The sequence below is a fragment of the Xylaria bambusicola genome (genome assembly GCF_022495145.1).
Source record: "Xylaria bambusicola strain CBS 139988 unplaced genomic scaffold F5B22scaffold_1, whole genome shotgun sequence".
Classification (NCBI taxonomy): domain Eukaryota; kingdom Fungi; phylum Ascomycota; class Sordariomycetes; order Xylariales; family Xylariaceae; genus Xylaria; species Xylaria bambusicola.
This window is the reverse complement of record NW_025953554.1, coordinates 645,297-669,653: the sequence shown is the minus strand read 5'-3', so window position 1 is coordinate 669,653 and position 24,357 is coordinate 645,297. Positions and strand designations below refer to the sequence as shown.

At 47.4% G+C, this 24,357-nt stretch overlaps 5 protein-coding genes across 5 annotated transcripts; 2 read left to right on the top strand and 3 right to left on the bottom strand.

The window, feature by feature from the left end:
- Positions 1-2,260: 2,260 nt before the first annotated feature.
- On the top strand, positions 2,261-5,008 carry F5B22DRAFT_9166 (uncharacterized protein). Its single transcript, XM_047980687.1, has 2 exons — positions 2,261-4,478; positions 4,546-5,008. Exon 1 carries the CDS (start codon positions 2,713-2,715, stop codon positions 4,285-4,287), a length of 1,575 nt encoding a protein of 524 aa, XP_047836280.1. The 5' UTR covers positions 2,261-2,712; the 3' UTR covers positions 4,288-4,478; positions 4,546-5,008.
- A 5,332-nt stretch (positions 5,009-10,340) lies between these two features.
- Positions 10,341-11,521, bottom strand: F5B22DRAFT_9135 (uncharacterized protein). The gene is made up of 2 exons (XM_047980686.1): positions 10,603-11,521; positions 10,341-10,545 (listed from the first exon to the last, which is right to left on the bottom strand). The coding sequence occupies exons 1-2, from the start codon at positions 11,223-11,225 to the stop codon at positions 10,434-10,436; spliced, it is 735 nt and encodes a 244-aa protein (XP_047836279.1). The 5' UTR covers positions 11,226-11,521; the 3' UTR covers positions 10,341-10,433.
- A 3,645-nt stretch (positions 11,522-15,166) lies between these two features.
- On the top strand, positions 15,167-19,299 carry F5B22DRAFT_9100 (armadillo-type protein). Its single transcript, XM_047980684.1, has 3 exons — positions 15,167-15,546; positions 15,799-17,350; positions 17,403-19,299. Exons 1-3 carry the CDS (start codon positions 15,535-15,537, stop codon positions 18,932-18,934), a joined length of 3,096 nt encoding a protein of 1,031 aa, XP_047836278.1. The 5' UTR covers positions 15,167-15,534; the 3' UTR covers positions 18,935-19,299.
- A 2,060-nt stretch (positions 19,300-21,359) lies between these two features.
- F5B22DRAFT_640862 (uncharacterized protein) lies at positions 21,360-21,908 on the bottom strand (the record flags this gene model as incomplete). Its single annotated transcript, XM_047977903.1, has 1 exon — positions 21,360-21,908. The coding sequence occupies one exon, from the start codon at positions 21,906-21,908 to the stop codon at positions 21,360-21,362; it is 549 nt and encodes a 182-aa protein (XP_047836277.1).
- A 743-nt stretch (positions 21,909-22,651) lies between these two features.
- Positions 22,652-24,235, bottom strand: F5B22DRAFT_640861 (aspartyl aminopeptidase-like protein; the record flags this gene model as incomplete). The annotated part of the gene is made up of 2 exons (XM_047977902.1): positions 22,652-24,096; positions 24,178-24,235. 2 exons carry the CDS (start codon positions 24,233-24,235, stop codon positions 22,652-22,654), a joined length of 1,503 nt encoding a protein of 500 aa, XP_047836276.1.
- Between the last annotated feature and the right edge of the window lie 122 nt (positions 24,236-24,357).

Genomic DNA, 24,357 nt, shown 5'->3' with positions numbered 1-24,357 from the left:
ATAAACCATCCCCGCGGAGCAGACAAGGCCTTTTCGGCCGGGAGAAGGGGTCTTTGGATGATGTAGTGGTATGGGATCCATTGGCATGCGATACCTACTACCTCGTACCTACACACGGTTGGTATCTGGTGTCATATGCGCAGGATCACCCACGTCACGATTCTACTAGGCCAATGATAGCGATGGCACCAGCTGCTGACTATCGTAAGTTGGTGTGTTGGACGTTGGAGAGATGGGCATTCCCCCACAATGTGCTAATTCCTTAGTTAGGGCAGAGTAGGTCAGAGTAGGTCTAAGGCAGGTGGGTAGTGTAGTAATTGAGTGAGGCAGGCAGACAGACTTGTTGAGCAAGAGTGATCACACCCGCATACATAGATACATACAGTAGTATACCATATACCTAATTGCCACTAGCTTCGCAGAGCAGTTACTTTCTTGGTAGCGCAAAGGTAAGAGATAAACGAAGTAGTGGGAGGATGTCTTGGCTACTAAAGATATTACCTTTTATTTTTACAATATCACTACCGGTACCTCACTGCTATCCATGCTATCCAGTGTATCTACAGTACTCTATCTAGGTAGGTATTATAGTACGCTTTCAACCACGTATTTGTATGTGAATGGCCATATGAACAGTAACAGAGAAACAGAAAACGGGCCTTTCTGATTCGAAGGATGGACCGGAGCAACGAGCGGAAGACCGGATCAATGTTACTGGTACACATTTGGGGGTTGGGTTAGGGGCATAGGTACCGTAAGTACTGGCAGTGAGTGTCATTGCAGCGTCCTGTTGCGTGTCGCATGTCGCATCCACACGACATCGCTGGTAATTCCCTATTTAATACCTCAAGTATGGAGTAGACAGCCAATTTAATTCCCTGTCAGAGCGCTTGGTGCTAGATATCCTTTGACACCGTAAGTGGATTCCAATCAATCCATTGATACCCTACCTCTGTAAGTATGCTGTGTAGTGCTGTATAGTGCTGCGTAGCGTGCCTGTATTGCAGTAAAAGCAGCATCCGCGGTAACTTGCTGCCCTATCGGGCAACTCCAACATTTGAATTCAACTGCCATCTCATCTTTGCCTAAAGAGGTAGGCTGCCTTATCTGGCGTTCACAAAAGCAGGACAAATCCCAGCGCGCACATGACAAGTATCACATCCAAGTATCACACATCCCTTGTGGTGCTGATGGGTTGATATGGTAGATAGAGATACCTAGATAGATAGGTAGGCTGGGGTCTTGGCTTACTGATCAGTTCCGCTGATACCGCTAATACATGGAATGTACATGGAATGGAAACATGACAGTTATGGATGATAATATGTACCTATACTATTATTGATAAGTAGTGAGCTGTACACGGCTTGTACACGGCCCACGAATTCAACATGAGGAGGTACCTGATCAGATTAAATAGGTACTTGACATATCATGACGAACCACGTTTCAATCGTTCGGTCTGAATAAGACAGGAAGGAGTGTAAGACGATGACTGCCTGCAACGCATCGTTCTTCTACCAAGCAATAAGAAATACTTGCCAACCTACACACACCTCTCTCTATCTCTCTCTCTCTTGCTATCTACTCTATGTCCTGCTCAACAGCGTTCTCGTTCTTGTATGCCGGCTATAGTTATTGGCTTGCTCAAAGTGACTGAGTCGCCGCATGTCGCCACCCCGGTGCGAACCTTAGCATTCTCGTCCCCGTCTCTTATCAGCCCCGGCGCCTGTGTCGCATGCACTGAAGACTGAAGGACAAAAGCAACACTGCCGCCATTATCGTAGACCGGGAGACTTTTCCGCATATCTTCTCTTCATCTACTTCGAAGGCCGATCTAACCGACGACAAAAAAAAAGAGACGGAAGTCGATTAGCAGTTGATTTGTAGGCACGCGACGTCACCACCCCAAGCCTCACCCAATTTGCTGGGATCGTGACTTGCAGCGCGACCACGTTGGCACAACGCCTGTCTCTTACGTACCAGAAATCACAAAGGCCCCTGGTGAAACCCCATTGCACCACCAAGCACCACCAAGCCGCATTACACTACCGTATCTTCGGTGGCCTTGCATCGAGTTCCCTTAGCCCTACCAATAACGACGAACGGGATTCGAGATAAAACTAATAATAATAATAAAAGGGTGAGAAGGAACGAAAGAAATTCAGGGCCTGAAAAGACATATAGTAAGAGAGCAGTCTCCCTAAGAAAGAGAGGGAAACGGGAGAGAGGATCAGTGCATTCGCTCTACGACATTCGCAATACCTCCTCCTACTACGTACCTTAGTCCCTCATCGCACACCACACGCGACTAATTATTGTATTGGTAATAGAGAGAGGGTACCTAGGGATTCATCTTTTTTCTCGACCTTGACAGCATACCTACCTTGGACAGACTCGGACCTTGGTCGATCCACCGATGGCCACCTGTTTTACCCTTGCCCTGCACCAGCGGAACGGAGCCAACGACTCATTCATCATTACTCGTCGCATCGCATCTACTTGCACTCACTCCCCTACCTCCCCCTACCTACGCTAAACTAGGTTGGCTTCTCGGCGTTGGGGCCGCCCGGTTCAGTCTCGTTGCATCCCCGATCTGTAATTGACCAGGCCATGTCAGACAAACCCACCTAGTTGGGTAATTCGGGGTTCCCTTGTCGTATCTTGTTTAGGCTTGGGTATACCGAGCATTAAGTATTAAGTGTTATTACCATGATCACCCCACGGTCCTTTCTTCACACCCGCAGGCCTTCGCCATCACCTTTCACCCAAGCCGGTCCGCCATCTCTTGTACCTGCATCACCAACCACGCAATCACGTCAATCATTTCCCAGAAAGTATGACTTTTCAACCCGCCCTCTGCGAGCCTCGGAACAGCAACCTCTGGAAGTATTTATAGACAACACAACAACTAGTAGAGCAATATTATCACCGTCAGATACATTCTCTCGCGAGGTCACTAACACACCATCGATTGCCATGGCTACTACAATAGCACCACGACCGATTACGCCTTCAAGCGCCGTACAAATCCCCACCAAGCAGAAGCATCGCCTCCGGAAGACCAACGATCGGGCACGGTCTTCGTCCGCCCGTGGAGCTGCAGATGTTCACTCACCCGATGCCGTACCACCCGCAGTCGCTGCTCTTCTTGCCATCACCAATATTCCACCTCCAAAGCGTAGGAAAAGTCTACAGAGAAAGGAGCAGAGGGATCCACGGATGACAGTAGATTCTATCGTACCGCGTTCCAAAGTTTCAGAAAAGGATCTCAGTCAGGAATTACGCTTCGATTTGGGTGATGATCTGAGTCTGTCCTCGTTTGAGCGCAGCCCTTTGGAATTTCTGCTCACTCCCCCTGATGCACTTGAAGTGGAAGATGCCTTGCTGCAGACCGATAGCGGGTTTGCATCTCCTTATTCTACACGAACTCAGTCCTTCGACAGTCTACCCTCCCTAGGCGATTCTCTGTCGCAAAGTGTGATCCCATCAGCCGACTCACCTATCACTCCCCGAGGGGGGAGGATGCGTTCGCCGAGGCGGTCACTAGAGCCGGTAACCACACCGCCTGGGGAGTTGCCGAGCGATCCATTATCAAAAGTGGCTATAGAGAACGATCAGCTCGACTTCACCGCCAAGCCCAATCTACCAGTCGACAAGCAAGCGCAGACTATTTTGCCATTCAAATCCGTTTTCAAATCGAATCTGACGGCATCACTTCGTGCATTGCGATCGGCTGCCCGAACTTTATCTACATTTACCGCCTCTTCTATTCCTCCCGATGACTTTCTTACGAGGTCAATACTCACTATCGACCCGAGGGTCCCATTTACAGATGAAAGGAGGCCGCCAGTTCTGGAAGAGGAACCCAGTGAGGCCATGCGGCGGTATTTGAACCCCTCCAGCAACGTTCGGCCTGAGGCGCGAGGCGCCTCATCTGTTCGCAGCTACACAGCATCAATCCAGATGCAAACGTACAAAGTACAGCGCTCAAGAGGAGTGCCAAGACCGGCCCGACAGACAGCACACAACTCCAACACGGACAGATCGTCAATGGTGCCACTGCTCCCACCCGGCCCACGTCAAAGAGAGATGCGCGAAAATCCAGATTTCATTCGCATTGCGGTTATGGAGCATCTCATGAGGAAGAGGGGCAAATTGGACGACTCGAGAGAAGGTCACGCGCGCTGGTTGCTGCCCCCTAGGAAAGCAGTCACAAAGCCTTACGAGATTGGTGCCAGTGGCGTCCCGGTACGGTGGATTGCGACGTTGCAGGAGGACGACTAGTCAATTTACCGAGGTGCATGTCTCCTAGTGATTTGCCACTCGTCAGCCTCAATTTCGTCACACTTACGTACTGAAGACGCCAATTGGAATGTAAACAATACTACATACAATTGGCACAGACCACAATCGCGCGTCGCTTACCTCGATGGGTCGATTACAATAATCTTTTTCAGCTTCGCAACAAGACTCAGGTAAATTTCGTCTTGCACTTGTCGACAAGTCCGAACACGAAATGGGTAGAGGATTAATTTGTCTCAGCGCTTCCTTGTCAACGGATCCACCCGGCATAGCCAAGAGGCGAATCCCGCTCTATCCATTACTCAATCGTGCCCGATCTCGCAATTCGCTCCAGCCCACAAAAAGATTCTAGAAAACAGCGCTCGAACACACTAGTGCTGTTGGGCTTCTATCAAGATGGAGTAGCTGCTTCCAAATGCCGAGATCACAATCAAGCTCCTTCTGTTCGACCTACTAGTCATAATCTAGCCTGAAATAAAATCTGCCTTGACCGCACGCTCTTCGAAAACAACTCAGGCCCACAAAAGGTCTCGCCTACGTCGGTGGCATGAGCAGATTTCTTGAATTCGGCTCTATAGCCCCTGCAAGGATGAATTTTGAGTCCACCACAGCTTTTACGATTTGCTAGCGAGCACGGACACGCGATGCCTTGGCGGATATGTCCACGTCAGAGGCACCCGCAGATGAGGGTATTGAGCCTATGGGTATAACCCTATCTATGGTCGGAAGTCATTCGAGGGAAAACACAACAAAACGACGGGACCTTTTGTTTTCGTGCGAAAGAGATTCTAGCAGGCCATCGTAATTTATTCTAAGATCAAGTGTCACAGCACTTACCCTTTGCATTACTTACACATTACTCAGACCAGCCTTTTGAGATCTATTCATTATGTAATTTCATAGCGTTTTGATACCCTCATAGAAGTCAGCATTTTATATACACTACTTACATCTAGAAATTGTTCATTTCTGTTTTTTTTTCTTCGCTTTGTTTCTTGTGACTAAGCCATATACTTACACCGTCAATTGGGGAAACAGTGATCACCTATGTTATGATTGGAGGGAGCTAATTCATGGCTTTTTTTTCATTTGACTCTTTTTTTTATACTACACATCTGCAGATCGTCTCTTGTGGAGTTGTGACAGCGCGTACCTCTGGTGGTCAGTTTCAGCTTGTTTGCGGGGAAAGGGGGCCTTCTATGTAGAAAAGAGAAGAGCGACTCTACTTTATCCTTTTTAAGATCTATAGTAATGAGCATCAGAAGAGTTTAGCAGTTTCAGGGATTACTTGCTTCTTTCGTTCCATTTCTGGTATGGTATAGGTATATGGTTTTTACCAAACTCGTGGTGAAGGAATCATGATTCTATTTTTTTTTTTTTCTTGACTTTCTTCTCTGTAGGATTGTGGGTACTGTAGGTAGATAGTAGGTAAATAGGACCCTTGAATGAGTGAGCGAGTAGAGTAAATGAGTAAGTGATGACCGCAGGGTCCCTGCATGTCTTGAACTTCCTGATGGGGCAGGAGGACCCTAAGTGCCTAAGGAAGGGTTTAACGTAAGTACATATTAGATTGACTTGCGCGGTTATTGGATGTGAGTTTGGCTGCTTTGGGATATGTAATTGCAGATCGAATGATCGACTGCTTTCGTCAGTTAATTAATTGGCATATGCTAACTACCTACCTACCTACCTAGTGAGAAATCCCATATAATAAGCGGTGAGGGCGGGCTATTTGTTCCTTTTGCGCAGGTACGCTAATTTGTGTAGCGCTGTCCTCTTTGATTCAGCGCTTGCTTCTTGGATGGAGCGTTGCTTGTCGTGAAGTTGTGACTTTGGATATCTAAGTAACTAGAGTAGGGCTAGGAGCTAGCTATGCATGTAAGTTAGGGAGGTGGGTAGGTTCTTCTGCTCATGTGATCAATGGCTGGGCGGGAATGGGCGAGTTCAGTTCTACTGTTGGGCAGCTGGGTCTACGCATATCGCATACGGAGAGCTCTAGTAGGATAAGTGCGAGTACTCACAGAGTTGGTCGTTTTATGTTTGTCTTCAATAAACTCGGACTAGGTAGGCACTTAAGCTCAACTCCCCTTGCCTAGCTCCTGAGTGATGGGCGAGCAGTACTCGTTCGAAATTCATATTCTCTTATCTTCCATGGTGCAGTATGAGAAGTTGACTTGGTGACGAGAGCCATGGCAGAGTAAACTTCTCATGCTATCTAGATATGAAGCGATAAGGAGCTGCACGTGCGCCGACAACACGGAGATGGATCTACACCTATCTTGCTGAGTTTTCGTGAGCTAAGAGTGTCTCTGTGCATCCCATCCGACTTGGCCTTCATTCCGTCTTCCTCATTTCATTTTCTGGGCTTCACTCTTCATCTTCGGGATGACGCGATGTTAGATAAGGTGTGCTATGATTACAACCTCAATTAAACTAGGAATCTCTACGTCAGGATTGCGTAGTGTTATGCCATTTCTTTCATCTCAAGATGGTGTGTCAGGCGTAAATGCCTCTGACTATTATTTCCGGAAAAGGAACTCTTGCTCTGCTGATCATGAATTGGGCGTAGTCTGCCGGAGATGTAGTTTTCGGATGTTGATGAATCGGTAAGTGAAGTCATAATTAGACAATGAACACTGACGTGTGCGAGCCGTCAATACACCTTTAAGGTATACGTAGCGTTGATAAGACACTTTTGCGATTAAGAGCCGCATATGATATTTAATAATGTCGAGTCAGTGTCGGCGTTTTGTATGGATCATAACATAGCTCTATCAAAAAAGATAGATATGTTTTCATGACCACACAACGCATCCTTATGCGGTCTAAAACTCAAACCTACCGTAGATTTTTCTACGAAAAGTCGGTACCAATATAGTGCTACACGTCCAAGTTTAGTCCGGGATATATGGTCTTGTGGTTTACGTAGTGGTTGATGCTTGAGTGACTTGATGAAATGGAGTACTTACATCTTGGCTCACTTTTCACCTTCTTACACACCCGAATGAAGTAATTCACTGATAAGATATACCAAGTAGCTGCTAGTGAAGTTCAAGTTCTTTCCCACGTTGTTGTGTAAGAAATCTCAACGGAAAAATAGACAGCTCGATAGCGCCTCGCTTAGCCTCTTAACGTCGTCATGGAATTGAGCCCACGCTTAATGTAAACGCCGTGACAGCTGAATATGCAGTTCGCCTTGCACTTCGACCGTACGAACGGCCACTGCAGGCTGTTCATGACCTTACAGAGACATGCAGGCAATATTGGGCAATGTTGGAAAGTGAGGTTATACAGACTTCGCTTCTTGAAACAGACCCCAGACACCTAGGCGGTCTGGGCTGGCAGACCAGTTGTATATAGAGTCGAGTCAAGCCACCAACAGCCAAGAAGGAGTTGGTTGGTCAAGGACTCATGCAGCCCTAGTTGTTCATTATCATCTGAATTCCTCAAGTTCCAAGCCCAGTATCTCTGTCCTTGTTATACTTAAACACCTTGCCTGCAACTTCTAAAGCATCATATTCGAATATGTACAAGCGTATTGAGGGTTTTCGGTGTTACATTTTCGGTCTCATAACGCTCATGATTTAGTGGCTACCACACTTTAATGCGCGTACATTTCTTACTTGATAGCTCACCGCTCTGGGATTGACTGTGTTCAGACGACACGATTGGTATTAGTAACTTAGCTCATCTGATATATGCCCACCCTTGTACAGGTATACCTTTAATCTCTGGCTCCAGCCAGGGGGTAGAAATCAAGCAAGAGATAATAAAAGTACCATTTTCAAAGACAGAGTCAAACCCAATAGAGCTGTTATAAGCATAGGTAACTCGGACCATAGATTACTGAAGTTTTAATTAGACTGATTACGAAGCTCAGTGCCTCCCAGGATTGCGGGTTGTCACATCGCACAATCTTACACTTCATTTCTTGTAGAAAACAATCTCGAATGGAAAGCAAATCACGTCAACGAAGCATGGCATTAGGTATACTGTCTCTATTTGGCGGTCTCCCGAAGTTTGCTTACTTAAGCATTTAGGGTGAAGCAGCCTTCTTTGGGGCTAAAAATGCAGTGAAATGGATCTCATCCCTGTTCAACCTGAATTAAGATGGATAAATATAGTAGTGTGTGCCTTTAGACATAACGAAGAAAGAACGAAAAGCGTCACAATCGCTAAAGATATACCCCGATAATCACTGCCAATTGCTGGAAGGGGCCAAGGCTATTCGTAGACCAGAGAGCGAAGGAATGGTTCGACATGAAATGAGCAGGCGACCTTTCTCCTGCACCCAGTTACTACACCTATGATGAGAATGGGTATCAGAATATTTTATGTAGCGTTTCATAGTACTTGAGAATTTCCGTGAATTGGCGCGAGCTCTTAAATTTAAAAAGTCTGACTGTTATCCTAATAAGAACTAGATGACTTACTAGATCGTGATATGGAGGGAAGCGAAGTCTTCTCACTGTATTAAGGTTGCGGTGAGGATTAACCATATAGATTTAAATGTCATTAGAAGATCACAAAGAGCTCATGAAAGAAGCAAGGGGTTAGAGAATCCGGTCACTCAGTTAAGATACTTTCTCTGTTTATCGACTAGTCTGTTGTGTAACTATATGTAAATCATTATGTCTTGAGATACCGTTTTTAAACCCAAATATCCTGAACTTAACTCAAAAGACCACGACATGTTTGAGATGCGAGAGCGAGGTTAAGTTTCATCTAAACACCCGGCAATTGAAAAAAATGGGCTAGGATCCGGAATATCCCACCACACACAGCACATAGCTGCCGTTGAAACTACATGTGTACGTCATATGAAGTCATCAAGGAATTGCTTTCTCTCATCCCTCAAAGATGTACAGGCCTGATCTATCAGTAGTTATTTATCCTTATCCCTTGCTTGATATCGCAACCAGATCCGTACGACCCTGAATGGTTGCCAAAAAAATGTAATCGTCCTTACAGATAACATCCTCTGCATAAAGACGGAGACGCACCAAGTCTGTAGGTATAACAATATCTTACAATACAGCACTAACAAACCGTTGCATCCTTGTAATACAGCAGATGAATCGTTACGGTAAGACATTACGTCAAGGAAGGGCGTGGTATCCCGTTGGTTCTTAATATAGAAAAAACTGCTGTTGTTGCTTTCATGGACGGATAATATATTGGCTAGCTATCGAAATTAATTGCTTACTTACTCGCCGAGACGTGCGTGACAATGGGCGGTGCAATGTAACAATTGCCAGTCAGCTACCTGGTCTGCTGGCCAGTGCCATAGCCGCGTCCAAGCAAGGTTTAAAGACGAGTAGAAACTTTAAATGTACAAATACAACATGCAATATGAAAGGAAAACTCATACCCGCGCAAAAGCAGAAACCCAGAACATTCGATCGCTACCGGCGAGTCATGAAAGACATGGCAGCGATAGATAGATAAGTACTTAAAAGAACCACCTCCCAAATGCCGATTGAAGCATGGTGGATGAGGGAGGGAGGATTCTCTCGATTTTCGGAAATTACCCAGTCCTGCGATGGCCGAGGCTCTAGTGCGGCACCTGATTGGTCAGAGATGGGATGATCGACAGGGGCATGAAGAGAAACAGAACATGCGTACCCACTTGATTTTCTGGGGGGGCAAAATGGGGCGCCGAGCTAAGCAGGGGTCCGAAACAGGGCTAACTTTCGGCAAAGGGTATCAATTAGGTTGATAGTACGAGTATGTCAACACCAAAGTTCTCATAGGTAGTTATGTTGTGCGAGGAAGCATATATCAAGACAATGGTTTTCAAAAGCACCTGCAATTACTATACTGTAAATAACAAAGACAAATTGGGAAATCTAAACATGTTTTATCAGAATCTTTTCATGTCAATAAAACAAGACAATCGGCATTCCCAAAGCAACGCCTTTCTAAATACAATTAGAAATTAAATACACAAAACTGGGTTTCTGTCCCCCTCAAACCACTGCTGGGTTCGAGTTGCCGTGGCCCGGATATCATTGTTGCAAAGAGTTCCTTCCCTTTTTCATTCCGAGGCTTGCTCACAAACGACAAAAAGGAGGTTGAGTCATTAAACAAGGGAATTCTGTTTTCAAGCAATTGTGCTTGCTTGGCGCTTAGGCGAAGAGAACAGCGGCAACACCGGCGGCAGCGGCGAAGAACGCAGAGCCGGCCATGGTCGAAGCACCGGCAGTGGGGATGGGGCTACCAGTAGGGTAGGGGGCAGGTCTATTGGCTGGTTAGACAAACATTCATATTCAATGCTGGCAAATGAGTATAACTTACGTGTAGCCACCGGTGGGGATGACGCTGGTGGTGGGAACAGGGTAGCTAGCGGGGTAGCTGGCAGGGACAGAAACGCTGACGCTGCTGCTAGGAGCGTAGGTCACGGTAGAGTAGCTGACCGAGGTGGTGGGCACACAGGTGGTGTAGGTGATGGGGATCACCGAGGTGCTGGGGTAGGAGGGAGCAGAAGAGGTCTCCAGAGTGGTCGGGTAAGGGACCGAGGAAGAGCCAGGGCCAGCAGGGTAAGAGCTGTAGCTGGAAGGAGAGGCGCTGCTGCTGCTGCTTCCGACGGGGTAGCTGCTGGGAGGGTAGGAAGCAGAAGTGACAGCAGAGGTCTCAGCGGAAGAGCTGGGGCTCTCGACGGGGTAAGAGCTGGTAGGGTAAACAGCGGGGGTGCTCTCCGAGGTAGGGTAGGCAGAGGTGGTGGGGAGAGCCTCGCTGGTGGTGGTCTCGCCGGCGGGAGGGTAAGACTCGACGGGGTAGCCACCCTGAGTAGGGTAGGAGTTGCCAGGGCAGTCAGGGACCTCAGGGCCGCAAGAGGTGATGGTGACAACATCCGTGGAGTAGACGGTGCTGGTGGCCATGGCGGCACCGGCGAAGAGGGCGACGGTAGAGTAACGCATTTTGACTGGTTTGGTTGATTTAATTTGTACGTTTAATAAACGACAAGTAATCGTTGGTTAGATAACGAAAGTAGTTGAAGCTTGAAGCTTAAGAGCGTTGGAAAAGAGTGGACGACCGAAGTCAAGGTTGTGAGCTAGAATGCGAATTGGCTGTTTGGGCTGAAGAGAAAAGAGAGAAAGAAGAGTAATATCTGACCAGAGGAGGTCAGGTATTAATAGGCTCTCTCTGCACAAAGGAGAGGAGGGATCTGAGGAGGGACTGCCATCCTTAGTAACCCCACCGCCAGACTTGTGGTGCTGGGAAATTAGATAGATTGGGCCATCTCCTTCATTCAGGGGAGAAGTGACAAGGGCCAATGCCACTACACAGACATCCCGACTAAGTAGGTACTGTAAGCGGTAAGCGGTGGAGGTTGATTGCGCAGGCTTTTACTGGGGCCGCGGTGTAGTGCTGGTCTGGTGTTGGCATCGGTTTCTTGCTCGGTCGATCCACATCAAAGAGGCATAAAGGGCCTAAAGGGGAAAAGGGATCGCCCTTTTCATTACGAATTCCATTCATCGCCCATGCCCGTTGGTGTCTAGAGCCTTTCAGATGATCTCATGGCGTGTACAGCCCAGCAGGCCGTCAAAGGCAGATCATGGCAACAAAGATGGCCTAAAGACATGGCCTTGTCTGGCTTGGTCCCTACTTCGTAGATGGGCTGCATTGTCGATTGGCAGGCCCTCACTTGATGGCCAAGCGCGCGCACATGTAGACCGTGCCGTTGAATATGGGCCTGGGAGGTGGCCGTGGTCCAACGGCGTGCGTTCATTTGGTGTGGGGGAATGGCTTCACGCCGACCTTGATGCAATACCAAGCTTTCATTGGCAAGGACGATTTCGGGGCGATGGTAAGGGATGCAGCAGCTAGCTGTCTCCACACACAAACACTACACCACCTTAACAGACCGAAGCAATTCTGGCCAATTGATGGCCTCTTGACTGACTTACCGACTTACCGGGCAGCGAAGGATGCATGTACCGATACCACCATCTCTCTCTGACCATCCTTCATATTTGGTTCAAGAGGCATCTTCCATGAAGAGTGATTGATCCTGCTTAGATACCTAGTCTGGCTGGTGTCTGAAGATGAGCGAACGCCCTTGCTGAAGAGTAATTGATGAACTGCTGTGGTCAGTGCCGTAGCGTAGCCACATGGTTTGTGAGACACAAAAGGAATCGAGACATTTAGCCAACCAGCCCATAGCTGTTTGTGTGCCCTATTTCTGAGTCAGGTCTATTATCCACCGTCTCGCAAAACTGTGAGACAATTATCAGGTGGTACATGATGATTATTCTTTCTTTAAAAGGCTCTATCACGTTAGATGTCCATGTTGTCGGGAGTCGAGCAATATTGAGTGAGTTGTTGTAGGAGCCTCCGTACGATGTAACTGCTGCTCAGGTTCGTGCTTCAGCCTGTACCTGGCAACTGTGAGCATCATGAATCTCGTGACAGAGTACACAGCAGTGCCGCGATCGAACCTATCTGACCACTTGCTATAGTACATCTCGGCAGTAGGAGAGAATTGTGTACAGTGTAGTTCTTACTAAGTAAGTAAGTACTGGTACTGTGGTAGATGCACTTGGGCAATCCTCGCACCTAATTACCCAACTTGAATCATTTGCTCACGAAACACGAGTTAGCATAGAGATCTCGCACTAATGCAGGAACGACTTGTGTCCTTGCATGTTCCTCCGCCGCATGTTCTTCTCAATACTCCCGAGTCCCGAATGCGTGAGCGTTTATCAATACAGCCATTTTATTTCATTAATACACACCGCCTTGGTCCAAGTCCTTTCCGTATCGTATTGTCTAATTGTGTAAATGAGCTATCGAATAAGCCTAACTATAGGTATTTATTCTGCTTAATTAAGAGCACTGCAAGGTACTTTATGTATAGCGTATACTTATAGTAAGGTATATACTCAGTAAGTAGTGGATAGCTAAACTACTCGACTAGCCAGTGTGTGGACCTGCTCTTCCTGTTCTGGCGGATGGAAATAATGCGGGTTAGTGTGGCGAAGGGTGTGTCCTGTAATCTCGAATTTGCTGCAAGAGGGTTGTTGGCTCCAGAGCTTGGGGGGATATCCCGAATAGTGGCGATTCCAATACACTACTTTTATCTTGTATATGCATTTCATTAAAGTGTCACTTGGAAATATAGGGATGAGAAGCGCCTTCGGACAGGTTTATGGGCGCCTGCGTGAAATAACGATGAGGCTCTCCTTGAACTGCAAAATCATGTAGTTAGTTACTTGGTTTTAAAAAGTGATGAAAAAGGACCTAATGGGGCGTTACGTGTACTACGAGTACAAGTAACCTGACTCGTCGTTGCTTCAATGTTACCCACTCTCAAGATACGAGAGAGCACAGTTCTACAATTATTATTTATATACTATATGGTGTCATTGTACGTAATGTAAAAATTTGTAGTAAAACCCATTCTCCAGCTATTACCGTATACAATATATGTGAATACAGATCGCCCGGCCATTTTTCGCATCCCGGATACTAAGTACGTTCACTCGAATGCAGCGCGTGAAAAGCGTGTGCAAGAGTACATGTCCAGTGTAGCCTTCGGGGCAGCAAATCATGATTCCAGTTGTCTTCTCGTAGCCTTGGGATCGACGTTCATATAGCTATTAACAGTAATGTTAAAGTCAGGGGCGGTGCAGCCGTTGACAAACACAGGCTGAGCTGAACTGACCGGCTCTACGAAATAGTACGGAGTACAGGCTCTGTAGCAGAAAGGGGGCATAGAACGCAATCAAACACAATGATGAAGAAATGGCCGTTCTGGTTACACCATCTCCCTGCTCTCGTATCAGGCTGTGTAGAGTAATTTTCCCTTCGTCAATATTCTGTTTTATCCCTTGCGAGAAGCGAAATACCGACCGTATCGACCGCTTACCGCTTTCCCTTCACTCTCACGCCGACTGTTCTTGGTACCATTGGTTACCGTCGCTTTCCCCTTATTGTTCTCCTAATAGGGAGAAGGAGAACTCCCTACAACGCCACTCCCGCATGCTCGTCGGATAACATTGATGTGTGCGATATATCAGAAACTTGATAGGGTATCATCGATGATGTGTTATTCTCCTCCAGAGAGCCGTCTTTGCCGTCGCCGGGGCTCGTCGTCCTTGCGAGGCCATGTTAGGCTTTTACAGCGATACTTTGATGAAACAATTCCTACCTACACAGGTAGGGGTCGAGAGTCATAATGTATACAATGAAAAGAACAAAAATTACACAGGTCTGCAGTGTAGTGACTTCATTGTCTATCTACTTACCTAAGAACTTGGACAGTCGGGATTCAAGGACATATCAAACCATCGGCTAATATTCATGGCAGATTCGATGGTTGTTAGTACCCATGGGCCAGCGACTTGAACAAGTTGGAGGTTCACCTATCTATATATATGTGTGTGTGCTACCTCCTTTGTTTGGTAGGTGCTTACCTACTTACATAGTCACGTCTATCCAATGGAAAGAGATGGGTTTTCACCTCCAACATTCCCTCGACAGGCCATGATGCCATAGGTAGAATTGTGCGTGTTCTTATGGGGATGAAGGCTGTCGAGGGAGCTGTGAGGCAAATACCTACATTGAAGGTGGGTAGGTAGGTAGATTACAGCGCGATAGCACCTGCCCCCTAAAACCGGACTTTTGCCGACAGGTACCTGGCCTGCTGTGACTATCAGGTTAGGTACTTCCTCCTGTCGTCAGTAGGTAAAAGGTTAAGTAACCTAGGTACCTAACCTAGCTGTCTTGGGTACCTGCTCTCGTGTGTGCCCGCCCGCCCCTCTCTGCCTGCCTCCTGCCTCCTTGTATGGATGGCTTATGGCGGGGCAGCTCTGGAATTCTGGATTAAGGCCCCTCCCCCTTCAAAAGTTCACCGCTCTACACTACACAGACAGCACTTAGGAGAGTCCAGCCAAACATTTTATCGACAAGGCCAGTCAGTCAAGGTGGGGGGTGCGAGTCTATGCCACCTCTCACGTCCCTCTCCTGCGTTCGTTTGTGTGTGCTCTGCATTCCTATCGTCATTTAAGAAGCCCTGTCTGCTATCTGCTGCTGCTGCAAGACGATCCTCACATTGCCGCTGCCGCTGCCACTGCCGCCGCCCTCGCCGTTGCTATCACCATCACCGAGTCACTGCACAAGACCGGAAGAAGCTGCTTGCTACCCACAGCACGCTGCATCTCTTGCTGGTCCCCGCCGTGAGCTCGGTGTCCTCTTGGTCATAGCATCTCCATACGAACAATCAACATGGAGTCTCAGGTATCATCTCCCCTCCCCTCCCCTCCTCTTCATCTACCTCCATACCTATATACATACCTACCTACCTAGTAGCTCTGCCCCACCACCCGCCCGACTTCCATCCTGCCGTGTCCCGTCTACCGTCTATCACCTGTCACATGGCCGACCGAATTCATCCCTCACATATCATCTTCAGCTTCGCCACCCTCACCTCTACATAGGAGAACATATAATCCCGGTATATCTTGCTAACCAAGTCCCTCCCTGAACTAGGTCGAGAAAGCTATCGAGATTGCATGGGACACTACCTCTGACCATACCCTCAAGAGCCAGGCGATCGAATATGTCCAGCAGCTACATCATGATCCTCAAGGATGGCGGGTATGTGCTTCCCTCTTTGCCAGACCACAACGGCCCTCCGAAGTCGTCCGCCTAGTCGCCCTGGAGATAGTCAACAACGCCATCCACAACCAATCCCTTGACTTTCAGAGCCTAATCAGCCTCCGTGATGCCCTCCTCGAATACATACGAGCCAACTATGCCTCGGGCCAGCAATCCCAGCCCGATCCGAGTAGTCTTCAAAACAAGCTCACCCAGATCCTCACCTCCCTTTTTGTTAGTCTGTACAAAGAAGGATGGCATGGTTTCGTCGATGAATTCTTAGCTCTCACGGTTACTCCCGGTAGCTCACAGCGTGACAATATTGCCGGCGTCGTCCTGTACCTACGTATCCTTGGTTCTATCCACGACGAGATTGCAGATGTCCTAGTTGCGCGGCAGGACAACCAGGTCCGAGTGCATACCGAACTAAAGGATCTTCTAAGAGATAGAGACGTTGGGAAGATAGCACAGTCCTGGCAGGATCTGCTAGGCTTGTACCGTGATCAAAATGACAGCATTGTGGAGATGACCTTGAAAGTAATTGGGAAATGGGTTAGCTGGATCGATATCTCCCTAGTCATCAATGATGCAATGCTTGGTCATATCTTTCCACTAATAGGAAGGACGAACACTTCGGGCCATGGTGACAAAGTTCGCGATGCGGCTGTCGATGCCTTCAACGAAATAGTTGGGAAAAAGATGCGCCCAGCCGACAAAACCCAGATGATCTCGTTCCTTAATCTGAACGAAGTCATCTCCCAGCTTATTGCAAGTCCTCCGCTAAATGAACGAAAGGGTACATCTCTCTACGACACAGACCTGGCCGAAGCTGTCGCAAAGCTTGTCAACACCATTGTAGCCGACCTTGTGAGGGTATTGGAGGACCGCTCCACTGATGATAGTACTAGAATCAAAGCAACAGAATTGCTCCACGACTTTGTCGCTCCCCTGCTACGCTTCTTCTCTGATGAATATGATGAAGTATGCTCCACTGTCATTCCATCTTTGACCGACGTTTTGCAGTATTTCCGCAAATTGTCGGAACTTCCGTCCTCCTTTTCCGAGATGCTTACACCTATCCTCAATGCCATCATTATGAAGATGCGTTTTGACGAAACATCGTCGTGGGGCCAAGAAGACGAAGAAACAGACGAAGCTGAATTTCACGAGTTGCGTAAGAAACTGCAAATGCTGCAGAAAAGTGTCGCCGCAGTGAACCAAACTCTTTACATCGAAGTCTTGTCTAATCTTGTCGCCACTATCTTTCAATCCCTGGACGAGCAAGGTTCTGGACTGGATTGGAGGGATCTCGACTTGGCTCTTCATGAGATGTACCTTTTTGGCGAGCTTGCCATGCCAAATCAAGGATTGAGCACCAAAAATCAACCCTCACCTGAAGCTTCCGAGAGACTAGCAGCTATGATGACTAAGATGGTGCAATCAGGTGAATACTCATATTTTCAGGTTTCAGACGAGTTATACTAACCTGATATTAGGCGTTGCCAATTTTCCTCATCCCGCTATTCTATTACAATATATGGAAATATGTCACCGGTACTGTGCCTATTTCGAGACACAGCCCTCACTGATTGGCCAAGTATTAGAGAGTTTCGTGACTTTAGTCCACCATGAGCATGTTCGGATTCGCACTCGTTCCTGGTATCTCTTCTCTCGTTTTGTGAAGCATCTGAGGGCTCAGGTCGGTAATGTTGCCGAAACAATAATCCAATCCATTAGCGATCTGCTTCCGATCAAGGCTGAAATTCCTGGCGATGATGCGGACGACGACATGTCTTCAGACGAGACAGACAACTCAGCAGATGCTGTGTTCAATGCCCAGCTAAATTTATTTGAGGCAATTGGGTGTATATCATCGACAGCTACCACTCCGACAGACAAGCAAGCTCTGTATGCTCGCTCTGTGATGGATCCCCTATTTGCGGATATGGAACGACATCTTCCCCGTGCAAAATCAGGAGACACGCAAGCTATACTTCAAATTCATCATATTATTATGGCTTTGGGTACGCTAGCACACGGCTTTTCCGACTGGACTCCTGGTGCGAATACCTCTAGCCAACGGCCTCCACCTCCTAAAGCTGTTTCAGACGAGTTTGCCAGGGCTGCTGAGGCCATATTGATTGCCCTCAACGGGCTCAACACATCTTCTGATATTCGTGCTGCCTGCCGATCAGCGTTCTCACGGCTACTAGGAGTACTAGGGTCCGCCGTGCTCCCACAGCTCCCTCAGTGGATTGAAGGATTGTTATCCCAGAGCTCGTCCAAGGACGAAATGGCCATGTTCCTTCGTCTTTTGGACCAAGTTGTGTTTGGATTCAAGTCCGAAATTTTCGATGTACTCAATATTCTGTTGACACCACTATTGCAGAGGGTGTTTGGAGGGCTAAGAGAACCTATTAGCGGTACAGACGATGAGATACAACTGGCCGAGCTAAGGCGCGAGTATCTTACATTCCTCGGCATTATTCTGAACAACGACTTAGGTGGTGTTCTTGTCTCCGAAGCGAACCAAGGGTTTTTCGAGGAGATGATGGGATCCATTTTGTCCCTAGCCACTGAAATTGAACCTGCTTCCGGAAACCTCCCTGCGAGCAAGATTGCTTTTGGTCTCCTAACCAAGATGGCTATGGTCTGGGGAGGGCCAGATGTTGCAAGCATCTCAGAAAATCCAACTACACTTGGATCACCATCTCCAGTCATTCCCGGCTTCGATCAGTTAATTCTAATTGATAGATTCCACTCTGCCTGCTGGCAAGTCTTACTCAACGAACAATTTCGACCATCAGCAGATGCTCAAACCAAGCAAGTATTGAATGAAATTGCTGGCCTGGAACAAGCTATATACCTGAAAACAGGCGAGAGTTTCATACAGCATCTGCAGTCAACACTTTTTCCACAATTCCGGATTAACGGAGACGAGTTTCTACGATCCATGACCACCTCTACTGATAGAAAATTGTTTGCAAGATATCTCCAGGGACTTAAAGACAGCAAGCTCAAGTCATAAAGGGGTTGGGGAAATTCAAAATAAAATGATAAAATTACTGTTTAGCAGAGGATATGCTGAACAACCACGCCGCCGTTCTCGCCACCATTGCATATACCATAGGAGTTGAGGGGCGAATTATACCAACAGCATCAAATTCTGGTGTGTGTTCCTTGTACTTGGGCTTCATAGACGAGATTATGAGAAGTGATATGACCTCTGAGGTTTACACATAATGATTTTGTTTCGTGATATGTCCTGTGCGTTAGCCTGTTATGCGGCGGTAATGATGAAAGTATGATCGTCCAATGTACTCTACATAGCTGTTCTGTGCCATTATGCCGTTACATTATTCGTGCGTAGTACTATGCTTGTGCTGGCTGACATCATGTTCCGCCCGTCATGTTAGATCCATGTGTTTATGCGGCTACTATATCTGAGTTTTTATATCTTGTGAATATAATTCGCCGGCGATGATAGTGGGATTCAACGAGAATGCTGGGTCCAACTTTTAGATACAACACACACACATATATATATATATATATGTACGTAGGTAGGTGTATATTTTAATTAACTGATTATTACGGATGGGTTTACTAATATGGGTTGCTTTAATGGGTAGGTATATAAGATTGTATGGATAGTAGGTGGTAGGTACCTACCTGAACCTTTGCCACGGCTGATTCTGTGCGTGTATATTTCCGTGTGATGAGGATCTTGGAACGAGTTGGGTCGGAGGGATATTTGGTATCTTGCCGAGTGGAAAGGATTGTCTTTGGGGAGAATGTTCGGTTTGGCTTTGATGGTGAGGTAGAGGGGAAGGTAAAAAGGCAGATTGGGTTTGGGTGCGCTTTTTGAGAGTGGTGTGTATGTGTGTATTGTGGATGATTGCGCATGGCTTAGGAGGATGGATTGGACTGTGTGTCTTGTTTGCTAAATAGGTAGATTCTGGGTAATATATATATACACATGAAATAGTTGTTATATTACTGGGTAGGGAATCACATTGTGGTATAATATATAAAATTATTAAGAATTACTAAACTAGGTACCTACCCAGGTACTGATTGAATGTGGACCTATTCCCTTTGACATTTGATCCTTGCGGTGAGTTCCTTTAAGCTTCGGCTATAAGCTTTGGATGTAGGTTAGGGTTAGAGAGGGCCATGGGATGGTGCGAAATATGCACCTCTCGACCCCGGATTTATCTTACGCATTACTTGTTTGTGTTGTACGATGTGGATTACTGTGTACGTGCAAAACGCATATGTGGCCGCTTTTTCCGTTTGTCTTTTGGGATTGGGGACGCCGTACCTGGATGGATGAGGTATGGGAAATTTACGGGATGACGAGTTCAGTGGTGGGATTCTGAGAGTTGGTTTTGGACGGTTGGGGATGTTCTGGCGTGGTCTGTTAGGGCGGCTTTTACTATATCTTTTGATACTCTCCTTATTATCATTTCAGTGAGAAGAGCCTCTTCTTATTGAAAGGCTGATTTAGGAAGGGAATTTAAGGCTGAGCAGACCTGGAGTGTTTTTTTTCCCCCGGGTATTATACGAGTTGGATGCATGTTTGTTTTCTTCTACAGAGGACTGGTCGGCTAGCCGAGTTTTAGGACACTTTTATCGCTTTTCTGTCGAATTCTAGTTTTCCTGCCTTATTATTGGGTCACTTCTGACGGGTGTTCACTTGGAAGCGTTGTATTATGGAAAGACTGAATTATATATATTATACATTATATTACTCGGATTGACGGCCGGACCGGTGTCTGGGTAGAAACCTTCTACGGGACGAAAACTACCCTGTAATTAAACTGCTAAGATCTGTGGTTTTCCTCCACGATTCCTTGATTATATAATTAAAGATAGTATCCTTAAAAACACATATATTTGTTTGCCTAGTGAGTGTGTGGATAGCCACCGATGGCTTGGATATGTTGATGTTGATGTTGTTGATAATCTCTGGGACGATCCTTTTAGTGTCTATCGTGGCTTTATTCGTCTCGTAGGTTGTGTAATTTTCGTAAATCTTATTATGTTTAATCTTTCTTATCTTTTACTATTAGTAAGACATATCCAAATACCCTCGTGGTATCGATTTTTGAATTCGTAAATATTATATCGTGCTTGCGACGGTGACAGTAGTGTATAACGCCGACGGATGAATATAGTGAATGTATGTGTTTTCCCTTTTTTTAGCCGTTGACTAGACGATTCCGTAAATCTTGACAGACATCCCAGCTGGCTGGTTTTGTCAAGTCGAAACAGGGCCGTAGAGTTCGTCCATTGATGTTCGAATCAAGTTATCCTTATAGCGTCAAGCGAACCTTCATGCACGAACTTAATCCCCCTTTCTAAACCAGGAATTCTAAAATCATAAATGATGTCAGTCTCAGGAGAAAACAGAATGGATTTCGCTATGTGCGCGCGAGATCACGTACCTTTTAGGCTGAATTTTCTGCTCGTTGAGCCATTATTTGTCGTTCAGCCAGCTCGTCCAGATGTGCTTGTAAGACTGGTGGTAGAACTCTGTCCCGCGGTAGGTTTGGAGGGGCATCTTTCACGATGGCGCTTAATCTTGCCGAGAAAGTAACGCCCTTTTTTAGAGCCAGATATATATAATAAGCCACAAATTCATCCTTAGGTAACGACCTGTAGAATTTTACGAGCGTCGTTCGCCAGGAGTCGCCTGGTGCTCCAAAACGCCCAGCTTTCGCAAGCTTTCTGTTATTTTCGGTTTCAGTGGTGTCCGCCTCTGGCTCACCGCCTAGCTCCGTAACTGAGATCGTTTTGGGCTCGGGTGGAGGAGTGGTGGTGGTGGTGTTGGAGGTGGAGGTAGAGGGGGAGGGGGAGGAGGAGGAGGAGGAGGAGGAGCTCGTGGCCTTGGAAGTGTCCTGCCCTTGGGTAGGGCGAGTAGTTTTTCCATTCGATTTCGACGTCGTGTTAGAAGAGTCAGGGAAGAGCTCTTCAAATATAGCATATCGACAAGGCATGGTACAATGGACGGGGGGAATCGGGTAACAATAATCTATTAAGTGTGATGAACGTGGCGACTGTGGTGGTATGTTGGGGCTGTAAGAGAAGGTGAGAAGAACGATGGAGAGGAGGGAAAGAAAAGAGAAACAGAAGGAAAGGGAAGAGGAATGTATAGATAGTCATTGATATAGCATAGATTATCAAGCTACGGAGCAAGAAGTTTATCTCTTGCATGTTGAATGATGTATCTGGTCATGTATATAAGCTCTGCCTCCTAAACGCTCAGCGAGATTGAGTCGGTTGCAAACGAGAATGTATCACATCCGTCGAGTTTCCCATGAACCTAGATTATCTGGATGAGAAGTCAAAAGTAGTGGCAGAGCACCTATCAAACAGGGTGGACACGATACAGGAAAATAAAGGATTACGTGGTATCTAGCCGCCTAGATAACTTTATTCGGAATACAAGAAGAGGACGCAAGGCAGGCAATCGTAGCGTTCTACTACAAGTTGTTGAGTTGAGCATACTGGATTACTAGGTACTTACTCGGTACCTCAGCCCTGAGTCCTCCATGTAGAACTGGCCTCCGATACAACCACACTCACAAGCTCACTTACAAGAAACTCAGGCTTAGAAATCTTACCACAAGTTACCGATTATGGTTAGAAAGGAGTCTAGGTAAAGAGGACGACGCAAGATAGCTGGGTTATTGACTTTATTCACTGAGTTTGTATGAATATGTACATCTAACGGCCACACCTAGTCTATGAGAATCTTAGTTTCGAGTTCCGAGTAAGAAGAGAAGTATGCCGAGAAAAGCTTGATAGCATGCTCGATGTCGTAGGTTCCGCCCGTCTCACGGATACTGTGCATGCTCAGCTGTGGGTTACCTAGATCTAGCGTGCGGACGCCCAGCTTAGCCGACAGCATGGGTCCGATGGTGCTGCCGCACGGGGAATCGTTCCTCACGACGAAGAGCTGCAGGGGCACGCCGGCGCGCTTGGCCACCTCCTGGAGGAGCACGATGCCCGGCGAGTTGGTGGCGTAGCGCTGGTTCGCGTTGATCTTGATGACAGTGCCCTTGTTCATCTCGGGCTGATGGTTAGACTCGTATTTTCCCACGTAGTTAGGGTTCACCGAATGGGCCATGTCGGCGGAGACGAGGAAGGACACGGCCATGGTCTGCTCGAAGGCCGTGGTCAGGTCGACGTCTGGGTCCGAGCTAATGTGTTCCCACGACTTGTCGGATGCGGAGTCGCCGTGACGCGCACCCGTGCCGGCGAGGATCGAGAGACGACGGACTACGGCCGGTAAGAGGTCCGAGTCGGCGCCTTGTGCTGAGGTGGATCCGATCTCCTCGTGATCGAAGCACGTGACAAGTCGGATGGACGTCTCCTGGCTGAGGTCTGCCTTGTTTACCGACTCTATGAGACCCATGATGCTGCAGTAGGTCATTTCAAGGTTGTCGAGTCTCGCGGAGTAGATAAATTCTTCGTTCAACCCGCCAATGCAAGATTTTTGGACATCGTACAGAACGATTTCAAAATCGACCAGATCTTCCACTTTAGCACCCACATTTTCGGCGATGAGCTCCAGAATGTAGGGGTGGTGGCGATCCGACATGTTCTTCAAGGGCTGGAATGTCTCCTCAGGATTATTCTGAGCCTCTGTGGTTTTACTTTCCTCAGTCTTGCCCGTCCTGTTGAGCTCTGCAGCCACCATGCCGGTAATGGGGAATAATTCAGTCTCTTTGTTGGGGTTGAACTCAGGCGAGCGATCGAGGTGGATCGCCAGGGTTGGAATTCGGATGATAGGCCTGTCGATCTTGACTAGCCTTTGGACGAAGTTTCCCTTTCCATCCTTGATTAGAACACGTCCAGCGAGCGACAGGTCTCTGTCAAACCAGCTGTGCCAAATGCCACCACCGTAGGTCTCGACGCCGACCTGCATGAACCCAACGCCGCTCTTCTTGCTCACAGGCTTGACACGCAGGCAGGGAGAATCGGTGTGGGCGCCGAGCATGGCGATCGGGTTTCCTGGCTTCCATTGTGCACCGATGGCGAAAGCCACGATGGTTGATCCATTGCGGGTCATGTAATATTTGCCGCCTGGTTTCAAAGTCGAGGACCAGTTATCTCGTTCCTTCACGGCAGTGAACCCCACCTTCTCCAGGCGGGCAATGGACTCGTGAACGGCATGATAAGCTGGAGATAGTCGAGAATCGTTAGTCCTTCTATGTACTTGTTTGTTTCACATTCGGGAGGGTTGGTAGGGCGGATGCGTACGAGTTGGTGACGCGTTGACAAAGTCAAGGAATTCGAGCGCAGCCTTTGGGGGAGCCATGTTGGAGGTTGAGGTGCTGAAGGAATAGCTTTTTGGTAGTGCGGGATGGAACGGGGTCGGAGATGCGAGTTTGGCGAGCGGTGAGGTGGCCCCGAGACGAGGGGTCGTGACAACGGAGAAAC